At 45.7% G+C, this 27,021-nt stretch overlaps 1 protein-coding gene across 1 annotated transcript in view; it reads left to right on the top strand.

Annotated features, from left to right (window-relative positions):
• Nucleotides 1–599: 599 nt before the first annotated feature.
• Nucleotides 600–27,021, top strand: part of pid1 (phosphotyrosine interaction domain containing 1) — a 44,578-nt gene continuing 18,156 nt past the window's right edge. Inside the window, exons 1-2 of the mRNA XM_084444668.1 lie at nucleotides 600–731; nucleotides 18,782–18,928. Of these exons, the coding sequence (XP_084300794.1) occupies nucleotides 702–731; nucleotides 18,782–18,928 (177 nt within the window). The 5' untranslated portion in view covers nucleotides 600–701. The remainder of the gene's footprint in view (nucleotides 732–18,781; nucleotides 18,929–27,021) is intronic.

Here is a 27,021-nt window from a genome sequence, read left to right as displayed (position 1 = left end):
GTAACTACACTACCCATGCATGTTAGACCACATTGATTTATAATGTGGCAAATGCTAAATATAGTGGCAGCTGCAAGCATCAGCCCACTATAGCTAAATAATGCCAGACACAAACTAGATAACAGAAACAGACTTTAATCAATGTATGAACAATGTCACATTGAGCTTGCTCAACTTTGTTAAAATTTAAATACATCTGAAACCTCCGAACGTAACGAGTTAAAAGTTGATCATTTTTAGACTGGTCTCTCATGCTGAGTGATACCCAGGAAAAAAAAAGTTTTCCTCTGCTAGCCCTATATTATAATATATTTCTAGTAGAAATAATCATTTTGGGCCGCATGCCGTCACGTGACTTGCAATGCCGAGCTTGGCCTTTAAGCCCATGGTGGCTTCAATGCGCCAAGCTGATCCTGGGGGCTTGGTCTGATGGCCTGGCTACTGCCCCCTACAGGCCAGACTGATGAATACGCACAGGGCTGACTGGGGTGGATGTATTGCCTGGCTACTGCCCCCTACAGGCCAGACTAGTGAACACGCACAGGCGGAGCTACGTCCTCGCACACTATTGGAATCCACTGTCTATCTTTCTACAGATTGCAGGAGAGGCAAACGGCGAAAGCAAGCAGATGTGAGCTGGAATAACGTTACACTGAGAAGAACAAGCTGTTGTTGAGACGGAAACCTTCGAGTCTACTAATATGTGGCAGCCCGCGACAGAGCGATTGCAGGTATGGTTTTAGGATGATTTTTAACATGCACATTTAGGCGTTCGGCGTGGGGGTCTGTGAGAGGAGGGGTTCCTCTTACTAGCTGAATATAAGTAGCCTACTATTTCGTCCTCGGCCCGAGTGTACATTCATAGAATAAGCCATCCTACATTTTGGTCGCAGAGGTTGGTTGTTCTCTGAATCCGAGCCCCCCTGTGTTGTCTTTCTGCTTCTCCCACGTCTGTGCCCGTTTCCAAACTATAGTGCTACGTCGTACACCTTTAAACACGTTAGCTACCCAAGGTAGCCTATAGCCTATACCATTCCGCTGAATTGTCTCCAATTTATTTAAGATATTAGAGATTATTCCGAGAGACCCGCATGAAACAGCATGTAGGTTTATGTGTCATATTTGCTAAGAATCATAGCCTAAGGCTCATGTCAAGCTTATTCGATCAGGATTTGCAATGTGGCTGCTACTTCCCAATTGCCTCAACATAGGCTATAGGCCAAGCTATAATAGATATTGTGCTGGCGATATAAAAACAACCTAGTTTTGCTGCTCACTAGGCTACAGCTCGGAAATTCACCTTTCACGACTTTAGAATTAAAATCTCAGATTTTTGGGAATGGGATTTTTTGTGCGTGTTAATGACACGTTTCTTGATCTCCAGGGGTGCGCGGCAATCCGTGCATCGAGACCGACTCGCGTCTCCTCCGCCGTAATGCTCTCCAGATGTCGGGGAGACAGCCAAATGAACTTGCACAATCCCTCTCACAACGTTTGCCGAGGCGTCAAGAAGCTTGAATCGTGTAGTAAACTTATGTCGAGTCTTTTTGTGATACTATTTACACATTTGACAACTATACTCCATAAAATACATACATTTTAGAGCTGGAACAGTAACTACCTACGTCTCTTATTCGCTTGACCACATATGATCAATTTATTAACGCAAGACTGTAGCGGGCCGGTAGCCTAGGCTACTTCATTAACGTCCTCACTTCTTCAGGTTGATGCGTTTCCTCTGACACACAATAGGATACATATATAATATTGCTAATTTAACACAGTCATTATACAACAAAGGGTTGTCTTACCCCCCCCCGGTCACCTCAAAGACCTTTCATGGAGTTTTGACAGATACACCCCGTCTCCCAAACTGCCTGGTCAGTTGCATGCATGTTGGACCTGTGCCTGGACGTGATGGGTTCTGGCGCGGGCTGACTGATGGAGCCTGCACTGTAGGAGTGTCAGGCCTTGGGGCTGCGTAGCACGGCCCTGTGATCAGTCATATTTCTGGGGGGGGGGGGGGTGCTGAGATGAGGTATGGTTCCCAGAGAGAGCCATTTTTTACATGGTAATGGGGCTGTTCCAGCTCACTGTGTAATAATACCAGTCATGTGACCTGCCTCAGCCTTCAGCCGTGTCTCCGTAAAGACGGCAGCAGGCCGACACGCCTCCGGCGGCGAGAAGGAAGCTAACGCCACAGCACCGTGGACGGCTCTCCCAGGGAACCTTGTGGTTTTCTGCACCGTAACCATGGCGATGTGCCGTCGCTGGCTGGCACCGTAACCATGGCAACGATCGGTCCGTTCAGCTTTTTGACTAACGGTTCTGCTTCGCCCCTTGTTTGGGAAACGTCTGTGTTCTAGAGTTCTGCTCTATTCACAATATTTTCTTTAAGTTGTTTTTTGTCATTGTTACTGTGGCATCCTTCGTTTTCTCTCCTCTGTTGCCACGGCAACACAGGATGTCTGGCTGCGTTTTCATCTCGTGCCAGAGTAGAAAGAGAGGAGAGATGGATGTCTGGGAAAGACAAGTGCTTTCAGGAAGGCGTTGGGAATCCGCCAGATGTGTGATGGCAAGAGAGACCAGAGGACTGACATAACGCTGCTTTTGGCAATATGTCATCATACCTGGCTTGCTGTGATTTACCTACAAATTGCTGTTTTCAGACAGTGTGTGGTGTTTTGAGAATAAACTGTAGTGTTTAAAGGGTAGTGTTGCAACAGGATGTATGGTGCGGTATTGTCTGCCCCCCCCCACCCTCCTTCACCACATCCCTCTTTAGAATCGCTTCCAACAGCTCCTTTCCCCTGACCCCAGTCTGTCATGTTGATTACGCAATCTGCACTAGCGCACTCACGCACGCTCACTCACTCACTCATACACCTACACACATGCGCGCACACACACACACACACACACACACACACACACACACACACGCTTGTGTAGACAGTTGTTTCCCATTTATTTATTTTGTCCCTCTTACTCTAGCTAGCTTTCTCGGTCGTGTCTAGTCCCATGTTCCTGCTCTGGGAGCTGTTGTAGTCTAGTCCCATGTTCCTGCCCTTGGAGCTGGTGTAGTCTAGTCCCATGTTCCTGCCCTGGGAGCTGGTCTAGTCCCATGTTCCTGTCCTGGGAGCTGGCTGTCGTAGACTAAACACTCAGTCCTCCCGGTGCAGAAATAGCAGGCCTGGTGGAGGACACACATGGTCAGAAGCACCACTAGATCTGTCTGGGGTTGTCCTGTGGTCACAGTGTTGTTCAGAGGCCTCTGGCAGAGCCAGAGCTCCATGGGAAGAGCTAGCTAGCATGTATGCATGTAATAATTACAGCAGCTGCACAGCACTGGATCGGGGCCGGGCGTTTTGAGGAGGAAGACGAATACATGAGGGCCTCTTTAAATTAAAAAATCTCAAAAATCATGTATCTGAAATCCAAATAGTACAATGCCTGAGTAGGCATTAGCATGTTTATTCTGCATCATCCTGGGCTTGAACTCAAAACCAGACACCAAGGGAAGGTCATGTTCTTGTTTGAGCCAAGTGAGAAGCTGTCAGTTTGACCTTAAAAACATGCATTGTAGGCCTACATACTGGGAATGAGTTGTGGGACTCTGGACTGAGCATGGATTCACTGATTGACTGATTTGATTGGATTGAACACAGGTGGCAGTGATTGATAGCACTGATCTGCTGCCACTGGGTTCCATTCTCAGGAAGCATGGTATTTCTTTCCATTGCTACGCTGATGACAGTCAAATATATGTGCCACTGAAGGAGAAAGACGCCTCTGCAATACAACCTCTTCTGTCATGTCTCGAGGACATTAAAGCCTGGATGGCCCTAAACGTTTTAAGTTTTAATGAAAAGAAAACTGAAGTGATGGTGTTTAGTCCCAATGGTGCACGTGAACTCCCCGCTGTTGACCTGGGCCCTCTGGCACAGTATTTCAAGCCAACAGTTTCAAACTTGGGTTTTAAGATGGACACCAATTTTAAACTTGATCGCCACATCAGTACAGTAGTTAAGTCCAGCTTTTTTCATTTGAGGCAGTTAGCAAAGGTGAAGCCCATTCTTGCATGTCAGCACTTTGAAACAGTAATCCATGCCTTCATCTCATCTCGGCTGGATTACTGTAACACACTTTATATTGGAGTCAGCCAGGCCTCTCTTGCACGTCTCCAGATGGTTCAGAATGCTGCTGCCCTAGTACACGAAAGAGGGAGCACATAACACCAATTTTGGCCTCTCTCCACTGGCTGCATGTGCACTTTAGAGTTCATTTAAAAAATATTTTATTTGTTTTTAAATCTTTATATGGTCTCGCCCCGTCCTATCTTTCTGAGCTGCTCCATCGTCATGCTCCTGCCCGGTGCCTCCGGTCAGCTGACCAGCTGCTCCTGGAGGTACTGAGGTCAAAGCGGAAGCTCAGGGGGGATAGAGCCTTTTCAGTCTCTGCGCCCAAGCTATGGAACAATCTACCCCTGCACATTTGACAGGCTTCATCACTGTCCATTTTTAAAACTAGTCTTAAAACCCATTTGTATTCCCTGGCTTTCAACCTGGTATGAGACTTTGCTCCTGTTTTAATTACCCTACTGTCTTTTATTGGTTTTATTGTTTCATTGTTTGTTACTGTTTGTATTCATGTATTTATGATTACTCATGTACAGCACTTTGTTGCAGCCGTGGTTGTTTTTAAAGCGCTCTATAAATAAAGTTGAGTTGAGTTGATACAAAAGACTGGTCAGATGAAGAGATGCAAACAAAAGAAACAGTAGCAGCTACAACAAACATGAAGCAACAGTAACCGCTACAAATTAAAAATATCGTAAAAGAATCATGTCACACAGCAGAATGGAGTATGCACAAGGCTGAAAATTAAGTTTTGGTTCCCCTGCCAAGGGGACTGGTAGATAAAAAAAATCCACCGGCCAAGTATATTTTTTACCGGACAAAATAATTATTGCCTTTCTTGTCACATTATACATCTGTTTCAGTACTTTTCATTCAGATAATAGTATTATGTTGAATACATGCTTAAGGAAGAGGCCAAAGTAAAATTTCTAATAAATTGGTTTAATTCCATGCCTAGAAATATTGCAATTCATAGAAATTCAATTATTAATTTCCATTCACTTCCACGGTGTAGAATTATCCATAACTACCTAACCCTACACAAATATGAGATATAAATGATCCAAGCCTTGACACTTCACATTTAGGAGGGATTATAAATAAAAAAGTAGGCTACTATAAACTTGAGTAAAATGAGGTCTACATTTGAAAACAAGGTAGCTTTTGAAATATATGAGACAAACAGGTTTAGAGCTACCCGCGGTGAGAATGAATATATGAAGAGTTTCTTTCCAAAACGAGATATATCCATTTGGAGAAATGTTGGTTATTTGACATTATTATTTAAGACATCAGCAATCAAATTCATTCACAATTTTTGTTAATTAAACTATGACTTGAGCTAATTAAAGGCCAGGGACACATTTTTTTCAAATCCAGAATAAATATTTTTATTTTATAACCACAACTAGTTAATAAATAGGTCAAAAACATATCCATCTTAACACTGTCAACCATCTTAAATGGGTTAATATCTTAAATATATGGAATAGTATATACAATGATTGAATAATAATAATCATACAGACACATTAAATAATTAAATTTGGAGTTAGTGTTGGTCAGAACCTACACAATACAACCTTTTTTTTGAAAAACGCTATATATCCACCTTATACTGTAACACCATTAAGAAAAGCTAGTGGAGCAATGGTGTGTGTGTGTGTGCGTGTGTGTGACTGACTGTGTGTGTGTACGTGTGTGTGTTCAAACACATTCATAAAAGCATAGTTAACACCTATACATTAATGTCATTCACAAAATCCATTAAAAAAGCAGTGTACTATTTAAAAAGTGGAGTTATATAATAATAATTATTATAATAATATAATATAATATAATATAAAAGGCCATTCTGGTTATAGCATTAACCAGAGGCAATCCAATTAGATTAGGGGATGGTAGAGTTGTGACTTTGTTTAGCTCATGTTTCCATCGACTGGACTGTGTGTGTGTGTGTGCGTGTGTGCGTGCGTGCGTGCATGAGTGTCAGCTGGGCTTCAGATGGCAGTGTGTGCCTTTTACCCTACTCTTCCTCACTGTGGACATCACTGGTCACAGCCAAGGCATGGTTGTAGAAGGCCTTGACGTGTGCTGGGGCACCAATGGCTTCCAGCAGGCTGATGATGTCCCTCTTCTTTACAGCCTTCACGGTGGTCATCATGGGCAGGGGGGCTGCTTTATACATGCCCCAGTTCTTGCCTCTCTTCAGGAGAGTGTGCTGGTAGGTGGGACCGTGGAAGGTGGTTCTCATCCCCAACCCTTTTCCATCGATCTCCAACACCCGGGCGTCGCTGATCTTGTACGATCTGGTGGACTGCATGAGAGCCTTTGTTTGCAGCTTTGTGGTCACAACTCTCCCAATCCTTCCCATACACATAGACAGAGCCATGCTTCCTCAGGATGTTGGTGTACTCTTCCGGCAGGAGGATGGTGTCCTGCTTGCGAATATCCTGCTCAATTCTTCCGAAGACTCTATCAGCAGGCAGAAAACTATGGCCACGTACAGGGAAGTAGTACTCCATCTTCACGTCTTTGAAGATGGTGCTTCGTAGACTGGACAGCATGCCAACCATGTTGACGTTCTTATTCTGTCCGTAGCAGGAATCACTGAACAGCCTCAAATGGCCAGCCCGCTGGACATCTTCAGCTAGACTGGATCTCAGGCAGTGGTCCAGAGCAGATGCAGTCATGTTGCTGTCTTTTCTGTTTTCATTCTCAAGCCACCTGCTGGCTCCTCTCTCCATGGTGGACCACAACACCAAACACATACATGTACAGCTGCCTGGAGTAATAGGTCTGGCCGATGGGAGACTTGGGCAGAGAGAGGTTCTGCATCATGTCAAAGCAGACTGTGACTGAATCCTCCACTGCATTCAGCAGGTTGTAGAATACCCGGGCTCTGCGTCGGTGGAGCATGAATGACACAATCTCTTCCTCTCTTCGTCGGTCAAGTTGGGATCCTTCATACGCAGCTTCGAGCTCATGCAGGTGGCACAGCAGTCTTTTGCCGGATGCCCAAACCCCAGGTTGAACCGGTGGCAGAACACGTTGTAGTACAAGGAGTAGCTGATGTCCCTGTGCTTCTGATCCTGGAACAGCTGGTGCATCTTGGCCACTGACAGCTCACTCGGCAGGTACTTCCGGCCAGGTGTGCCACGACGAGCATAGTGGCTGGCCTTGCACATGAAGGAGGACACATGCTGCACTACTGCCTCTCTCTTCTCCATGTTCTCATCCACTTTTCTGGCTCCACCCCTGCGCTCCGGTCTGGCTTCCCCATGTTCACTGAAATACTAGTTAAATAAATAATAGAGACTCTGTCTTTACTAACACCTATGGAGTATTTAAGAAAAAGGTGGTTTATTCAGTTAACAATCTGTTAATAGCAAGCTAGTAGTAACTACAAGCTAGTAGTCAGTATTCAGTCTGGTATATTCTACCAGTTTATCATATTGGTACAGGGCTACACACTGTGGTAACCATCTGATAACCCAAACGCTACATTCTAAATAAAGAACCAACATAACCAAATTAGCATATGAAAATCATTGTAGGCTTTGTCTTTTGTCTGACTGAAGTTTTTACGCAGCACCAATAATGCCATTTGGCATATGCCTAAATTGTGGGACAGTGTGTTGTGCAGCTGGGAAAAGACTGACAGCTGATTGGCATGATTTTAAACACACTTTTTTTTATTATTCCTTTTATTTATGAGTGTTTCTGTGTTGTTGTTTTTTTCCGTTATCTGAAAATCGGCATTCTAGGCTATACGTCTATCCTGGGCCTAGGCCTACATTGACAGCGGTCAACCGGCCCCCTCTGCCCCTATAAAATATTCTATTGTAGGATTTTGTCTACACTCTAGCCAAGGACACACTTTTGACAGCAATAATAATTAATTCAGAATAAAAAAAACTAAATAGATAACAATGTATACTATTTTGTTTCAAAGACGTTATTTGTCCCAGAGAATCTCCTCAGACTCGGTGAATTCGCCAGCAGCCTGTGCGTAAAGTTGCGCACGGATGTTAACTGAGTCTACAGGCTATAGAGACTAAATAAATCTAAGTTTGCCCAAGATTACACAGGCCATTGATTTCTCATGGCACCGAAATGACTAGTGAATTTATTTGAAAAATAATCTTACCAAGGACACTTTGGAATGTCGCCTTGCAGACAGGTATCTTGGAGTGGGGAGGAGCGCTGGACAGGAGGCTGTATTTCGCGGTGACATCCCTGGGCTTCTGCCTGTCCTCGTCGGAGACTCGTTGCCTACTGACCTTATTTACAGTAGTCAGACGAAGGAGTATTTTGTCCTGCTCCACTTTTGTCTCGCTTTTGTAGAGTGTGGCGAAGTTGAAGGCCACATCTTCATTAGACAGTTTGTCGGCATGACAAAGACCAAAATTAGCTGCTGCACGGTGACCACAATTAACTCCAGGATGTTTCCCCTCTCCTGAATGCCTTATGATCTTGGCCTTCTCTTTTTGGTGGCTTGCCTTCGATGGCTTTCTCTTTCTCCCAACAACAGCTGGAATGACCGGCTCCGATCCATCATCGAAATCCATTGCTAGCTGACGTTAGACCTGACTCGACTTGACTGACTTGATCGCTGACCTGATCGCTACGTTGCTAGCTATAGCCTACTTGACTTGACTCGACCGCAGCCGACAAAAACAATGAAACCTTACTGATGGATCTAGTTATTATTTCGTCCTCCTTTTATAATAGCCTATTAACCGATTGTTATTTTGCAGTAGTGTAGGCCTAGCCTAATCAGTGTCACTTCAGAGGTGCGCTTCTCAGTGACAGGAGACGCTCTTCTCAGGAGATGCTCAGCTGAGCTCACGCGCAGCGCTCTGAACGTTCTATTCCAGCTATATCGCTCTTTAAAAAGAAACTGGTCTGTCGGATATAGCGTTTTGTGGAAAAAATACATTTTAAAGTAGGCCTAAAATGTATAATCTTAAAATTCGTTAATGGCAATAATTCACACATACATTAAGGTACCTCTGAAGGACCATTTCCAGTAGTAAAATGCAAATGTAAAAAAAATGGCGTTTATCGCGTTTTGGAACCAAACTCATATTCATATACAACTCGGTCCATTCTTGATGCAACGCCCTATTTTCAACATCTATTTTTCTTATTTTAGAGCACGGCATGTATAGGCTGACGTTACTTCTGTCTTATATTATCTCACTTCCCTCTTGGTTTGTCGTTACGTTTCTCTGGTCATGCAGTATCCAACTCCAACTAATGTTAGCAAGGAATATACCTTAATTTCTTATTGTTCCAACGTGCTCTACGCCTTTTGTATATTTAGTTGTGTTGTTCTCTGTATTTTATATATCCTTGTGTCTTTCAATGTGAAACTTTGCTGCCTTCTTGGCCAGGTCAGTATTGTAAAAGAGATTTTATCTCAATGCTTTTTATCTGGTTAAATAAAGGTTAAATAAAAAATTACAGTAACGTTAACGATAGCTAGGCTGTCACATGTAGACTGGGTGACGTCAGGCAATAAACATGCAGATTCGAATGGCTAGCGACACCTGAGATAGTAAACAAATGCTGTAAAATACTACAAAGGCTGCGCAGGCTGAAATTAGTTGCCTACGCTCCATCAAAAGGGATAAATTCTCATTGATTTAGCGGGTTATAGACGCAATCCGGACTGGATGGCTTCTGGGTCCGGATCCGGACCGTGGTCCGCCTTTTGGTGATGGCTGGTCTAGGACAACCATGAGTTTAGGAATAACTACTGTAATAAAAAAAAATCTAAAGGTAGGCTACTACGTACTCAAACATCAGATGATAGGACGGGGAGTTGAAGCCTTATGTTACAAGTCTGCTGCACTAACGGGTTGTGCCACTTGGTCAGTTAATACATGTTTGCCCATATTATCTAGCTTATAGCTAGACTTTTCCATGGCTCAACTTGCTACACTAGCTCACCACTCGTCAGCAACGAACCCGGACTAGGTTATTGCAACACCCCTCCCCCTGATACCTGCTCATATTGAAATTAACTGGATGGATGTATTTCATAGCCAGTGGGCTAATGGATTGTGGGAAGGGGGGTGCCACTAACGTTAGCGAGTCCCAGCCAGAGCTTCTATTGTGCTGCTGGCGGTGACCGCTCCATTCCATTTCACATTTTTGCCGGTCTGCCGCAGATATTGGGCTGAATTCGATAGTTTGATTGATAGATGCCAGTCCTGATTTCGATAGCAACTAGCCATGAATGGAATGTACTGCATATACTGTGCAACATCAACTGTTCAGTTGTCAAAACAAATTGCCAACAAAATGAGTATGCTGACCAGCTATTTTTCTGCTCAGCCTCCCTCCGTCCACTGCAGCTGGAGCAAAGTAACCAGGCTACTGCTGTTTCTCTCGTTCTACTGGGCTACTTCAAAATTCATTACACCTACAGTACCACCAGACCCATTTTAAGTTTTTACCTGTCAATCTGCCCCAAATATCTATCGATCTATCGATCTATCGATCTATCGATCTATCGATCGGCATGGCCGTGTGGATTCAGCTGCACTGTATATAAGTCAAACAGGTGTGACTGTCTGCGTCACTGGTTCTCCAACCCTCATTTTGTCCCTTGCTGGATTGGAACTTGAGACCTCTCAGACTTCCAAACGCATGTGAGCGCCTCCCTTAAACGCTGCGTTAGCCAGCCACGCCACCAAACAGCTAGCGGTTCGATGGCGCTGGTGGGCGATATTAGAGGAGTCAGTTCATGTAAGTGATCTCGGTTACATAAGCACAATGGCTATTTCTCACCAGCTCGATCAGATCTGCTATTCAGAATAAAAAGATTTTTGGAACGAACAAATACTCTACGTGAACGAGGGTGGAGCTTGTGTTAGTGTTTCTGGAAAGGAAGTTAATGTATATTGGTATTGTGTAGTCTGCATGCGGTTGTGGGCGGAGACTGCGGTTCAGTCCCGTCGATACCTCCGACAGGGCTGACCCTCCAATCAGGGCACAGGACCTCCCACGGGCCTCTCTGGACTCAGCCCTCTCAGGTCCTTGTGAAGCGCAGCAGCTCCGCTCATAATAACTCTCCTCCGATCAGAGGTGGAGCCTGTCAAGCCGGACCGACAGGTCCGATGTGATGGAGCTGGCTCGTACCATGCTGCTGGCGGCGAGGAAGGGGAGGGGGGGCGGGGCGGGGCACTGTGTTGAGGTTTTACAGCCCACCGCCGGGTGGGTGAGGGCAGCTAGCTTTCTGCTATACCTGTCCGCTGTGGCTCCAGCTGTGTTTGTTTTGAATGCCTGGGTCAGACCGCAGATGGAGGAAGAATGTGTGTGTGTGTGTGTGTGTGTGTGTGTGTGTCTGTGTGTGTGTCTGTGTCTGGAGAATAAATGGTGGGCATGGCTAATGTTGGTTTATGTGAGCGTCTGGCCAGACTACTAGGCTGATAACAGTCTGAGACCGTGCTCTTCTGAGGTGGCCCGCTGTCCCTCCCTCCGCCAGTATACCAGCTAGCAAACATCTGGACATGTGTTCCGCTCACGCTTTCATCGTGTGTGTGTGTGTGTGTGTGTGTGTGTGTGCACGCGCATGTGGTGTGTATAATGTCTCAGTAGAATTCTTTATGGGGCAACTTCGGTTTGTTTGTGGATGATGCAGGTGATTGTTCGCTGTGGGGGTGTTTTTGTGTGGTTATTTGAATGGAGGAGTTCCAGGACTGTGTCTGTAAGCTCAGGACTGACTCTGTGCCATGTCATGGGGTGGTTATATCTGTCTCTGTGTCATGTCATGGGGTGGTTGTGCTCTGCTCTGTGTCATGTCATGGGGTGGTAATATCTGTCTCTTGTGTCATGTCATGGAGTGGTTATATCTGTCTCTGTCATGTTATGGCAGGGCTCTAAGGTGCGACCATTTTACTCGCATTTGCGACTAAAAATAGTTTTGTGCGATCAGAAAAAATCATTTAGGAGCACACTGTGCGAGTACTGTTTTCAACTATTTCACTCGCATTTTTTGCCTAAAATAAATCCATGCAAATTGGATCAAACTAGAGTCAAAGTTTCGCACACCCATATACAAAACCACAAGTCTCACAACTTTTTAATTTTATTTTATTTCCCACGACTGCAACCTGCAACGCGCAGAACTCTCGTGATGACGCGCGATGACAGCTCAGCTGCCCTCACTCAAAAACGACTGTGCTTTCGTCGAATGCCCCTGCCAGTAACGTTAACAAAATGAAGCCCATTCAATCGTATTTTGCCCGGCAAAGTGGAACCAAGGAGAGAGAGAAATTAGGTGAGGCCTGGGGGGAGTCGAATCAACTGTCACAAAAAAATCGTTGTTTACACAAAGTTATATTGATTCGATTAGATTCAATATTGCACCGTAGCCTACCAGTAACTTACTGGATCCACATCAAAATGCAATGAAATGCCGTTGACACGGCAAGCACGGGAGGGGGAGAGGGTGAATGGGAAGTGACATTAAACTTCAAAATAAAAGTTTTTGAAATGTTAGCCCTTCTCAGGAACTGTGAGTGCGCTGATGACGTAATATCTGCTACCACAGCTCCATAGGGATTCGTGAATTATAAATAGGGGCCGGAGGTCGCTACGATGGCGCTCATATTTAAAAGTGTCAAAGAAACATTTCAAAGCCACACACCAAAGCAGAAACGCCTATTCTTACAAACGATGGGTTTTGAAAGCTCGGCGCTACCGTTAGCCTAAGTGACCTTTTTGGGTCTTTTTTTGTGGCATCGTCATTATTTTTTGAGGTGACAAAACATTTCTTAACCATCTAATTGACTAAAATGTCATATGTATGTTGCCTAATGTAGGTTATGGATGTTGCTGCAATGTGGTTGTGCAACATATGATGCTGATGCCCGGAGAAAACGTTTTTGTTGGAAAGGAGTTTTCACACCTTGCGGTAGATGTCCTCAAAGATAGGGAAAGGGTAGAGCCAATGAGTAACCTTGACTCCCAACTGAAATCATATGTGCGGTAACCGCCACATTAACATAACTTCCTTTTTCACACCACTGCATTTATGCCTACAAAATGAAAAAACAAGTTGATGATGACCCAAATGTCTTCTGACAAGTTCCAGAAGTCCCTCTTGAAGTGGTTCCACATCTGAAAACAAACTTCATGGTGTGTAGAAACATGGTGTATAGAAACACTGGAGAAAGTTTCATGCTTAAGTCATAAAATGCACAATACCTTACATATGAGCTTATCTGCCACTCCACTAAGGTGGCGGCCATCTTGAAAAATGGTCGCCATCTTGAAATTTCAAGTGGCTTCTTGTCAAGTGACCCATGCAGACAGCTCATCCCAATTTTTCATGCTTCATGCTATCACCACAGCACCACTATATATGCCCCCTGCAGTCAAAATAGACTGAAGCGCCCACCATTTTGCCCACCACAGCTGTAAAAGGTCCCTCCTGAAGTGGTCTGAAATTAATCCTTGGGGTGTATAGATCATATGCTGAAAGTTTCATGCTTTAGTCATAAAATGCACAATACCTTCCATATATGAGCTTATCTGCAGCACTATAACCCCATAGACCTCCTATGTTAGGCTACTTTGGGTTGGTGTAGGCCTATGCCGTGTATGTGAGGAGGTAAAGGGTGGAGAAAAAACTCCTTAGGTGTTCAGTTGTGTTGAAATCTGGTGACTGTACCATGTGAGTGATGCCCAGGCCTGAAAGCTTGACCCACACAGTGAGGTGGCTCTGTTAGGCTGTGGGGGTATTTTCCTGACATGGTTTGAGTCAACCTCTCCCCTTGCAGGGAAGGGTAACTGCAAGTCTATACAAAGTTATTCTGGGTGATCAACAACAGGTTGTTCGTTTTTTCATTGACAATATATGCTTGGAGGTGAATAAAATCAATAAATTAAATCTGTGTTGTCCCTCTTCGGCCAGATAGGTTATTAAAAGTAACCGTTTTTGCTAGTTCTGCGTCCGTATGCTTGCCCATTAAGACAGTTAGTGCGATCAACAACTCTCCTTTTTGATCTATGATCAGCTTGTGGTTGTGCAACATATGATGCTGACGCCCGGAGAAACATTTTCACGTTGCGGTCCTCAAAGATAGGGAAAAGAGTAACCTCGACTCCCAACTGAAATCATAGGTGCGGTAACCGCTACATTGACATAACTTCCTTTTCCTGGTAGCAGTCAGCAGATGTTACGTCATCAGCGCACTCACAGTTCCTGAGAAGGGCTAACATTTCAAAAACTTTTATTTTGAAGTTTAATGTCACTTCCCATTCACCCTCTCCCCCTCCTGCGCTTGATTGATTCCATTGACGTGTTTGATTTAATAAAAAGAAAGAAGAAGCAATCAAGCAGTAGGCTAATAGGCTGCCCTTTCAGAAAAGGATGCATGAAAAACGACCAAAGGGAAAAGGCAATCAAGCATCGCTATCGCTCTTCATGAAAGCAAAAAAGCAAAAACGGTTACAGGATCAAACAGACTGAATTCAAGCAGTGAGGAGGAAAGGGTTACACGACAATATGAGCAAACAATCGAGCATACTATTCTCTTGTCATGAAAGCAAAAAAGGAAATAACGGTAAAAGGATAAAACAACCGAGCATCCTATTCTCTTGTCATGAAAGCAAAAAAAGAAACAATGGTAAAGGATAAAACGGATTATAACGTGTTCAGTTTACCCATTTTTACCGTAAGAAGAGGAAGCGAAAAAGCAGTAAATTTGCTTTTCCTTTTTACTGAGTCAAGAGAAATAACGATTGGACGGAGGGTACACGGACCGTGAAGATATTGGGCTTTCTTCCCACGTTTTTTTCACGGCACCGGCAGCTATGTTTCATATCCCTGCCTAAGTTCGCAAAGTATTGTGTGAATTTTCATCTACCCCTTGGTTTCAGGTCAGCATCTGAAAACCCTCGTTTTGGAGGGCTGTTTGAACGTCCACTAGCCCTCCATATGCTCCCTAGCCCTAGAAGCTAAAAGGAATGGGACACATTACCCTACGTGTGAAAATGTAGGGGTAGGGGCTAGGGATAAGGGGGGTATTGGGATTGGGCCATATATGATGCAGTGTGTGGGAATAGTATAGTCTTCATTAGGACCAATGCACCTGATGAACTGTGTGGGAATAGTATAGTCTTCATTAGGACCAGTGCATATGATGAAGTGTGTGGGGATAGTAGGCTATAGTCTTCATTAGGACCAAGGCACATGATGAAGTGTGTGGGAATAGTATAGTAGGAGAGGATGAGAGCTCCTATGGTGAGCAGGTTAATATTGTTTATTGTTGTTGGCAGTAGGCCTAATGTGTGTGATGCTAATAAAAATTTCAAATTTTTCGTTGCGCTCTTAAATTTCTTTCTGTGCTCCTAAATTTTTTCATTTAGGAGCACATGTGCTCCTAGTGAAAATTTTTAGCTTAGAGCCATGTATGGAGTGGTTATATCTGTCTCTGTGTCATGTCATGGGGTGGTTGTGCTCTGCTCTGTGTCATGTCATGGGGTGGTTATATCTGTCTCTGTGCCATGTCATGGGGTGGTTGTGCTCTGCTCTGTGTCATGTCATGGGGTGGTTATATCTGTCTCTGTGCCATGTCATGGGGTGGTTGTGCTCTGCTCTGTGTCATGTCATGGGGTGGTTATATCTGTCTCTGTGCCATGTCATGGAGTGGTTGTGCTCTGCTCTGTGTCATGTCATGGGGTGGTTATATCTGTCTCTGTGTCATGTCACGGGGTAGTTATATCTCTCTGTGTCATGTCATGGGGTGGTTATATCTCTCTGTGTCATGTCATGGGGTGGTTATATCTGTCTCTGTGTCATGTCATGGGGTGGTTATATCTGTCTCTTGTGTCATGTCATGGAGTGGTTGTGCTCTGCTGTCATTGGCTTTGATTGACCTGAGGAATGGTCCCTGAGGGTTGGAAGTGTGACCTGTTAAACCCATCACTTCAGGAGACCAGCTAAACACGCACGCACATACAGCACACAACCTGATTACCGTAGTAATTGGACTACTGGAGATTAGTGAGAGTTGTGTTTTTAAATGTGTGGGTACATTACCTTTTTACAAGTTAAGAATATTAAAAAAATTAACATTTTTCTTTTGGACAACTCTGAAGTATAATATTATTCCCTAGAGTCAGAGGAACATGGCTTCCTTTACTAGAAAACTCACCTGAAGTTTGCTGTGGAAAATGTCCCACCTGTTTTGAGACTTCAGTTCATGAAATTCAGGCAAGGGATGTTTGCGAAAAGTCCCTCATGCATGAGATGCATACCAGGGTTTGCAAGCATCAGCCGTTAACAGCGTTCAGTACCTTTCAAAAACACATTCTTCATCAGAGTATGAAATTGCTCTGAGGACGTGAATAAACGTTCTAGATGAGGAGCAGACGGTACAGGCTGTAGGGTTTGTGTCTCCAGTGTTATGTGTCCGAACAGCACCTCACCTTGACAATATTGCTTTGTCAAATCTCTCGCTCCCCCAACCTCGGCCTTCCCGCACCCCTATTGGGTAAGACTTTCAGAAATAGAAGCAATAACAGCAGTAATTCCATCAGGTTATTTCTTTGGCCAGACGGGGAAAAAAAAGAAATACAGTGAAAATATTCTGAATAGAATTCCTGTGTTATTCTGCGGAGCCTGGGCCAGCTCCCCCTCCACCCCCCACCCCCCGCCCCTCACTGTGCTGCTAGTGGGGGTCTGAGCCCCCCTCCCCTCCTCTCCTTCGCCCCCCTCCTCTCTCCTCCTCTCCTCTCCTCTCCGACTGCAGGAATGTGGGTCGCTGTCAGGAAGCCATAAAGTGCTGATGTGGAGGTCAGCAAGCGTTTACACACATGTGGCTTTAGTTTCACAACTGCTTCTCCTCTTGTGTTCCCCTCTTCCCCTTCATCTCCCCTTCCCATCTTTCTTTTCTTCTCCCTCCTATATTCTGCTCGTCTGTCTCCCTCCTTCCTCTCGTCCTCCTCGCTCCTCCTGTCTCCCCGAGGGAGGGGCAGTCCTACCCCCAGGTGTTTCAGAGAACGCCCTCCCCGTGCCAGAGCAGTCTGGCTGAAGAGGAGGGGTCTTCAGGTGTCCTGCTCTGTCCCGTCTCCTGGGTATTGTGAAGTGACGGCCGTGACGGATCCCGGGCGCCTTTGGAACCCCGGTCAGGCGGAGGTCGTAGCGGAGAGCGAGCTGCCGGTGTCAGCCGTGGGGGCGTGGTCAGTGGGACCCCGGTCAGGCGGAGGTCGTAGCGGAGAGCGAGCTGCCAGTGTCAGCCGTGGGGGCGTGGGCGATGGAGAGCCGGGGGGAGGAGGTGGCGGCGGCGTAGCCGGGGTGGACGGTAGCTCTGGAGGTTTTTAACGGGGGAGGAACCGGTGGATACGGTGTGCCTCGTCGCCGTTAGCCTGATGGCCTGGCCGCTGCCATGTGCGGAGCAGATGGGGGCAGGGGGGGGGGGGGGGGGCGGGGGGGGGCTACTCCCTGCGTGTGAAGCCCCCGTCATAACAGGAGATGAGAGCCTGGCCGCCCGCCGCGGCTCCGACTGGAATCCGAGGCCGAGGTTTCGTAAGGGCGAGCAGAACCACATGTTCACTTCGAGCGAGGCAAGGCCTGCGGAATTTCTGGGTTTCCTTGAGATGGCCAAGACACCAAAACCATAGCCGGCCTAATGAAATCACGACTCCCACAACCTCAGCAGAACAGAACCGTCTGTGGTATTTGGGGCTCACCCTTGGTCCGGGCCAGCTTTGATACAGTGGCACGCCGCTCGCCCAGAAATACTGTTCCATTGCGTTTTTTTAGATGTACCGTGTAGCGCTTCTACTCCAGAAATAATGTTCCACCAAGTCTCAGATGTAGTGTGTGATACCTCTACTCCCGGCGAATGGACGAGCCGCCCTCTGCTCAGCGGCAGGTGTAGCACACGCAGAAGAGCGTGTGCGCCCGCGGCCAGCGTCACCTTCAGTAATAACATGCGCAGCAGGAAACGATCCAGGAATCACAGCTGTGATTGGTTGTGGATGAAATGATCCAGGAATCGCAGCTGTGATTGGTCGTGGATGAAATGATCCAGGAATCGCAGCTGTGATTGGTCGTGGATGAAATGATCCAGGAATCGCAGCTGTGATTGGTCGTGGATGAAATGTAGGCTCTGGATTGACCTAATGTTGATGAATTAGTCATGCAGTCTACATAGACATCTACTGTACATTTGGTGGTCGATGTGTTGTGGTAGACTATATCGTGACCCGTGTGCTCTTAAACATCACGTCGGACCATGTGCTTAAGCCTCTAGATTCCTTCTGTCTGTATGTGTGTTCCTGCTGTGTGCCGGCCGGTCTGCTCCCCCTGCCTGCCCGCTCTTTTCTCTGGTCTGCTCCCCCTGCCTGCCCGCTCAGTTCTCTGGTCTGCTCCCCCTGCCTGACCGCTCTGTTCTCTGGTCTGCTCCCCTTGCCTGCCCGCTCTGTTCTCTGGTCTGCTCCCCCTGCCTGACCGCTCTGTTCTCTGGTCTGCTCCCCCTGCCTGCCCGCTCTGTTCTCTGGTCTGCTCCCCCTGCCTGACCGCTCTGTTCTCTGGTCTACTCCCCCTGCCTGCCCGCTCTGTTCTCTGGTCTGCTCCCCCTGCCTGACCGCTCTGTCCTCCTCCTCCTCTCCTGCAGCACTTCCAGACGATGCTGAAGACCAAGCTGAACGTGCTGACGCTGAGGAAGGAGCCGTTACCCACGGTGATCTTCCACGAGCCAGAGGCCATCGAGCTGTGTTCCACCACGCCACTCATGAAGAACCGGATTCACGCAGGGTACAAGGTACAGAACCACCACACACCACTGAGGAGACGAGGTAGAACCACCACACAAACCACTCGGGAGACGTGATACAGCGACCACACACACACCACAGAACCACCACACACACCAGTCAGGGTACGAGGTACAACCATTACACACATCAGTCAGGGTACGAGGTAGAACCACCACACACACCAGTCAGGGTACGAGGTAGAACCACCACACACACCAGTCAGGGTACGAGGTAGAACCACCACACACACCACTCAGGGTACGAGGTAGAACAACCACACACACCAGTCAGGGTACGAGGTAGAACAACCACACACACCACTCAGGGGATATACAGTACACAGACCTAACATGGAGTAGAATCAGTGAGCAGCCACCACTGCTCTACCTGTGTAGCAGTAGTTTCATTCACAGCCGAGGGAGTGAGTGCCTTTGCTTAATGTCTCTCTCTCTTGATTTACATATTGCATGTACTCGGTGACAGGCCATGTATGGTTGCACCTAGGTCTTCAAGGCTATCCTCCCGCAAAAAAAAACTCTTGGAATAACTCACCATGAGTGGGCTAGCGCTATTAGGCTATTGTCATTTGACGTAACCACCCCATATTCACAGTGACTGTAACCTTTATCGGGTGGAATAAAGTGATTTAGCACAAACAGTATGGATTGGTACCCAGACCCGGTATTAAACGGGCTCCAGGGCTAAATTATTAAAGACCGTAGTTTTGATAAACTCCAATGTTAAAGGAGAAGTCTCTTTTTCGACAACCTCGACAAAGGCATATTATAAGATGTTTGACTCACCGAGATAACTTTGGTGTAATTCGGAGGCCTGTTGAAGAAATTTAAAATCCAGCGTGAGCCAAGTATATCCATGTAATGGCGGCAGACGGGGCACCGAGAATGCAGCTTCTAAAATATTTATTTTCTGCCGCGAAACATTCTCTACGCTACAATCGGCTTGTTGGTGCCTGGAATATTGTGTGCAATAAGGCTGAATATTTATCAGATTTTGAGGATATAGAAGATGACTTGGAATATGATGGCAGCCGATCGTAGCGTAGAGAATGTGAGCCGCGAGTGTAGCCTACAGATGGAGGATAGCCAGTCTGCGCGCTGTGAGCATGCGTGCCGGAGAAAGTGGGGAAGCTTTATTTAGTTTCTAAAGACGTTTCTAAAGATCATATTACAGAGGCATGTGAAAACCACTACAAGCCCTCGTTCTATGGAAGCACAACTAGCGATTCATAAAAATAGATTGATGAAAACAACCATTTCGCGACAGAAAATAAATATTTTAGAAGCTGCATTCTCAGTGCCCTGTCCACCGCCATTACATGGATATACTTGGCTCATGCTGGATTTTAAATTTCTTCTACAGGCCTCCGAATTACACCAAAGTTATCTTGGTGAGTCACACGTCTTAAATAAGTAGATAAGGTCCAGGTTGTCGAAAAAGAGCCTTCTCCTTTAACGGTATTGGAGAAATTATGAAAATTTATTTTCTATTTATTTAGGCTATAAGTTATCTTGCACCTCTTATCTCTCCAACCTCGTTTCTAACTTGCAATAAGATTAAGATATTTGTCTAAGAAGCATGTTCACTACTCCTAATTATCAGAGTAAGGGAGAGAGTAGCAATGAAAGTATGTTGTTATTTTTTTTTTTTAAGAGACTTTAAAAAAAAAGCCTTAATAGGTATCACCATCAAACTCCCCCAGTTTGTTAGGTACATTAAGGAGCATCTTTTTTGTATTACAAGTTTTCTGAAATCTTATGGATTAATATGCAAATTAGGCATTATATGCGCTAAATATGCAATAATTTGCATAATTTCGGGACATCCATTTTTTAAATTGGTTCAAGCCAGATTCAAAATTCTTGTTTCATTTTGTTCACATATCCCTATTCAAAACTTTGGCCAGGGGGATTTTTGATATATCTTTTCTTCACTTCAGAAATCAGAAAATACTGTCAACAGTCATAAAAAGACCAATTTTCGCCATGTTTTAGGGATAAACTGTTATATAAATCAGGCTATGAATTAAATTTAAAAAATCCCCCTTGGCCAAACCCTTCAGAATATGGATTGGAACAAAACTGGAAAGTTAGGTGTATGTAGGTGCTACTCAAGTGGTGGTTTTGATGTCCCTAAGATGAGAAATAACTCATTTTGAGAAAACGGGCTTTGAAAATTTGTATTGTAAAAAACCATACATTTGCATTGTAAACCAATATTTACAAACACAATATCCAATCACATCATTAGTAACAACATTACACAACATCTGAAAACACATAGAAACTGAAAACTGAATAACCCAGCATGTTGTGGATTCAAATTAGTCCAGGAGTAGACATTTTGTATAGAGAAGCAAGACCTGTTTAGTTGGAAGCCCGCTCACCACGTCAAGGTACAGCCCACGAGTGGGGTGTTAGTAAGACGAGACTAGAGACGAGACAATGTTAGTAGGGAAGAGAACATTCCCTTTTAGAAAGCTTGTATTATTTTGTTAAACAGATCATGGACAAAGATAGACACATTTGACGAGGACATGCATGAAAAAACAGATTATCTAACTTTTTGTGTTTTTTTAAGCGTTTTACATGGAGAAAACATGAATGAATGAATGAATGAACATGAAGAGTAAGCTGATTCATAAATACACAGGACAAGATGTGGTAAACAATGCAGGGTAAACACCAATAGAAGCTAAATATAGATTGCCAAACAAACAAGTGATATAACCATCGTCAAAATCAACACCATAGGAGACATCAAGCTACGCCGTCATAGGTCTACAGAGTCACTCCTCAGATGGCACCACACTAGCTATCCACAAAACTGTTCTAGGCAGCTAGTTTGTAGAACCCACTCAGCTGGAGTTCACAAAACTGTTCTAAGCAGCTGGTCTGTAGAACCCACTCAGCTGCAGTCCCCAAAACTGTCCTAAAACCACAATATGTTCCTGGTGTGCATGGGGTTGTCATCAGTGAAGCGGACTACCCCATATTGCCGCCTTCATGTTGTCCACTGAACGCTGGTTATTGAGAATTATTGTAATAATTCTCAATAACTGTAATAATCTTTTAACATTTTGCATTTATTGGCAGTCAGCTTACCTACCTCTGGGTCCACATCTGCATATGCCTGCCTAATCTGCTCTCTGCTTCTGTGAAAGGACTCCAGACCTCTCTCTATTTCAGCAACTGAAATTAAAACAGTTTATTTGGTCAGTTTATGGATGCATGTAGAAATGCCACAGGTAGAGAGAGGGAGACTACTGTGCATATGTATAGGCTTCTGATATTGGCTAGAGAGAGAGAGAGAGAGAGAGAGAAAGAGAGGGAACACGTTTCAATAGCCTACCTGTCACCCTCTTGTCATGTTTCTGATACGTTTTCAGATGAAGCCCTGGGATCCAACACTTTACTAATCTTTTGGAGAGCTGCATACCCCAACCCTAACTCGTGCGCTAAGAGGACCATCCTCACATTGACATCAAATGCAACATCATTCCTAGTTGTATCATGAAGCCAAGTCGATGTGTAGACACTTTTGCGATAGCCATTTCTCACAAAGACTGCACTCTAAGAGCAAAGTACTACAGAACCCACTATTCTGAGGATCTATGTTAATTTTAATACCAGTCCCTGCACAATTAGGACAAATCAACCGTTATCAGCTCATTCAAACGCGCCGCATCTCTCTGCTGCTCACTGGACATGCTAACGCTAGCCTCATCTCCCTGCTGCTGACTGGACATGCTAGCACCGGCTTATGACAACTTGCGCGAATAGGCACTTTATATCTCATAAATGTAAACCTTTCCATTTAGTTTCTCATGTTGTCGTTGTTGCTTATTACGTTTAGAACGCTTTACAGACGGCATTATTTGGATTAGATATAAGGAAGTGGAAACGTGTCACATGACGCGCTGAACCAATCACGTTCTCAGAAATCAACAACAGCCAATGAGATTTCACGGTTAGCATCAAACCCGCCTTTGTATTTCCACGATTGGTTGCTGATACAAATGAAACTATCAAGTTTGGTTGCGATAACATTGTGCACGAGAGCCAGATCTTTCAAATGATACCCGGATGACCGGATCCAGACGAAAGAAACGCTGGGAGACGTTCCGAAAAAAGGCTAACTTTTGGTGATTTTAGGAAGAATCTACAGACGCAAACAGACTAAATGAAGTAAAATAAACATCTAAATGCGTATTTTTTATGTTTTATTTCCACTAGTATGAAAGAAGACATGTTATGGAAGCAAACTAGCACAAAATCTCAAATTTGACCAAGGCGTTGAAAAACGATGTTTTCACCTACCGTGTCTCTACTTATAGCGTTAATGAAAATATATATATGAAATTATAAAAAAAATATAATTTCCTGATTCTGACAATGTCTAGGCCAGCAGAGGAGGCCTTGCTCATACCACACTGGACAATAGCAGCACCACCTCACTGTCCAGGGTCCCTGGCATAATATCCTTGGAGAGGGTTATTAATATGTCTGTGTGTGTGTTTCTCCTCTTGGCATCATGTGTTGCGTTTGTTTTCCTCCATGGCTGGCGCTGATAACGGCCTCATTTAGATTTGTATCCTCTTAGCTGAGTCGTTCTACTTTCTCTGTGTGTGAACTCAAACAAACAGGCCTACAGATAGTAATAGTAAGACAACCATGCGCTCTTATCATTACAGACACAACACGGTGTCTGTGTGTGCAAACGTACACATGTGCTGTATAATAAGCCAGCAGGGTAGGTACCACAACATTATAGAGTGAACTGAACAGAACAGAGGTTAACTGGTATGCAGGGGGTGAGACGGTCTTTGGTGCCCGGGTAAGAGGAGTGTGTACGGGAGACAACTCTGTTAGTCTCATACATGCACTCTTCTTTAATTGGTTGCTTTATTCAAATAACTACCAACTGTTGGCTTGAAAATGTAGAGGTAATTGGTACATGAATAGCTGCATTCGGGTAGTTGGCGGTACATGGTGCACAGGTCATGCTAACTAGGAGAGCAGATGGTCCCATCCCGCTATGGAGGCTGATAGTTCCAGCACACCTGTGAAAATGTCCTGAAACCCAGTCAGGGTCCTTTATGACCCGCTGGCGTCCGGAGCCGAGCCGCCCGGGCCAGGCTGAGATGTGAACCGGGCCCCACGGTCAGGTCCTTGTGTTGTCCTGCCAGGCTGGCCTCGGGGTGTTTGTGCATGCCGGTGTTTTTCCCAGACTGACGCGGGGCGGGCCGATTTTTGTTGGAGCACTCACTGGTACCTCTCTGTCCCACCGTGAGTGGCTGGATCTGCCCACAGTCTGGCCCTGTTTCTGCCCCCCTCCCCTCCCCCCCCCCTGCTCCTGCCAAGGTAACCGGGAGAGAGCTGAGCTACGTTGCCATAGTTACCGCTACATCTATTTACCGGAGTCTACCAGCTACAAAGAAGAGGGTTTTTCCTCCGTGTTCACTCTGCCCTCCCAGCCTTTCATTTCGTGTGGGGAGAAGCGATTTCCAGAGCAGTGGAAATAACACTTCTATGGGGTTGGGGGATTTTAATCTTTATGGCTCAGTTTGTGTGTGTGTGTGTGTGTGTGTGTGTGTGTGTGTGTGTGTGTGTGTGTGTGTGTGTGTGTGTGTGTGTGTGTGTGTGTGTGTGTGTGTGTGTGTGTGTGTGTGTGTGTGTGTGTGTGTGTGTGTGTGTGTGAGTGAACTCTCTGGTAGGAAACCTGGTTCAGCCTCAGTCTTGGTGGCAGCTGGTCTGTCAGAGCCCTCGTCAAACCTTCTCTCTCTCTCTCTCTCTCTCTCTCTCTCTCAGACCTATTCTCTCTCTCTCTCTCCCAGACCTCCTGTCTCTCTCCTTGGTCTCTCTCTCTCTTTCTCTCTCTCTTTCTCTCTCTCTTTCTCCAGACCTCCCCGTCTCTTTCCCAGACCTCTCTCTCTCCCAGACCTCCCCTCTCTCTCTCCCAGACCTCCTCTCTCTCTCTCTCTCTCTCTCTCTCTCTCTCTCTCTCTCTCTCTCTCTCTCTCTCTCTCTCTCTCCTCTCCTCTCTCTCTATCACTCTCCCTCCCAGACCTTCTCTCTCTCTCCACCAGACTTCCCCTCTCTCTCCCCCTGGTCTCTCTCTCCACCAGACCTTCTCTCTCTCTCCACCGCCCTGTACTGGCAGGGCTAAAATGAGAAATATTCCCCATCTGTTTATTTTGACATTGAGGGGATGGGGGGGTGGGGGGAGAAACAGTTAATAGTGTTTTTGTACTCTGGCCCCCAGCCACGCCTCCCCGGCCTGCCCGTTGTTGTCCCTCTGCCAAAGCTAACGATGGTGATGAAAGGCCACCTCACACTGCCCCTCAGTCGGAACTTCCCAGCTCTGCCCTGGAAGCCAGAGACCAGGGCTCTACCATGGGGCCCAGGGAACAGATACCCAGAGACCAGGGCTCTACCATGGGGCCCAGGGAACAGATACCCAGAGACCAGGGCTCTACCATGGGGCCCAGGGAACAGATACCCAGAGACCAGGGCTCTACCATGGGGCTCAAAGACCTGAAACCCCCCCCCCCCCGTGAGGTGGAGAATAGGAGTGGATGTGTGTCTGGATGTATGTTTGCATACTGTACGTGTTTGTGGTGTTGGTAGTGGGGGCTGCTCCCAAGAGTGAGAGCCTAATGGCAAAATGAAACACTTAAAACATGTAATTCATGAAGAAAATAATGTTATCTACAAAGTGACTTGAAAAGTCAATAGGAATGTATAACATGGGTAATATGAATCTTCATGTCATAAACACATCTCTCAAACACTTTTCCACCAAATAAACCTAAACTCCAAAAGCCCACTCCACTTACACATTCAGCAACTGCTGACGACCTGCCTCACAGGTGGGGGACTACAGGTTCACTGTGCCCCTGTTATATAATAACACGAGAGAGAGTGGAGGTCCAGACTGCGGCCGCTCTGGGGGTCTGGGTATTCTGGGGGTCTGGGTACTCTGGGGGTCTGGGTATTCTGGGGGTCTGGGTATTCTGGGGGTCTGGGTATTCTGGGGGTCTGGGTATTCTGGGGGTCTGGGTACTCTGGGGGTCTGGGTACTCTGGGGGTCTGGGTATTCTGGGGGTCTGGGCACTCTGGGGGTCTGGGCACTCTGGGGGTCTGGTGGCTGTCAGTGGAAACTTGGCCCTCAGTGTTCAGACTGATGTTTGAGGTAATCTACCCTCCAGTCCAGAGAGATTTGTGTCATCCACACTCCTCTAATCTCTACTTCTCTCATCTGCATCACTAAAGATAAACGCTTGCTCTTTCTTCAGTAAGTTAGTAGCCTTGAGAACCGATGGCCTATCTCCTGATTCCTTAGCGTGAGGCAGCTTGATGTACAAGTACACCCCCTGGACATGACGCTAGTATGTCACAGGGACTTACCACCAATCCAACCCTTGATGCTGAGTGCCAAGCAGCGAGGCATTGGGTGCAATTTTTGATAGTCTATGGTATGACTCGGCCGGGGATCGAACCCCCAACCTCCCAATCTCAGTGCAGACACTTAACCACAAGGCCACTGAGCTCTGTCTGCAGTACTTCACCATAAATGTGCAACACATTCTTACCCACATCGAAACGTATTGGACTAGTGTGACAAAGGGCCAGAGGTATATTCTCCACCATGGTCTTTTCACAGGAATATTTTCCGTCAGGGCAGAACGGGTTTACTACAGTAGGGAGCCCTTCAGTAAATACGTATTATTGCCAAGTAGGCACTTTTGCCTTTGGCCTCACTTTCGCTTCCTTTTGCGAATGTTTCACAGAAGCTGCAAAAGCAGCAGAAGTTTGAAACCCTCATTGCCATGTCTGTTTATCAAGCTTAAAGGAATAGTAAAGGGAAAATGCATGTTTAGCCCTGTTTTAAGGTTACTTATGATATACAATGATTCAGATCAAAACGTTGACAAAACTAGCATTTTCGAGAAAGTTGATAATTGCTCTACCACCGTTTTGGTCATACAATCGATGTGGATGGGCATCTTGAAAAATCATTTAAAAACATGTTAAACCCTCGATTTCAAAGACAAGAAGCTCACCGAGGGTGTAATTGG

The sequence above is a fragment of the Borostomias antarcticus genome (genome assembly GCF_949987555.1).
Source record: "Borostomias antarcticus genome assembly, chromosome: 1".
Classification (NCBI taxonomy): domain Eukaryota; kingdom Metazoa; phylum Chordata; class Actinopteri; order Stomiiformes; family Stomiidae; genus Borostomias; species Borostomias antarcticus.
This window is presented reverse-complemented; position numbering and strand designations above follow the sequence as displayed.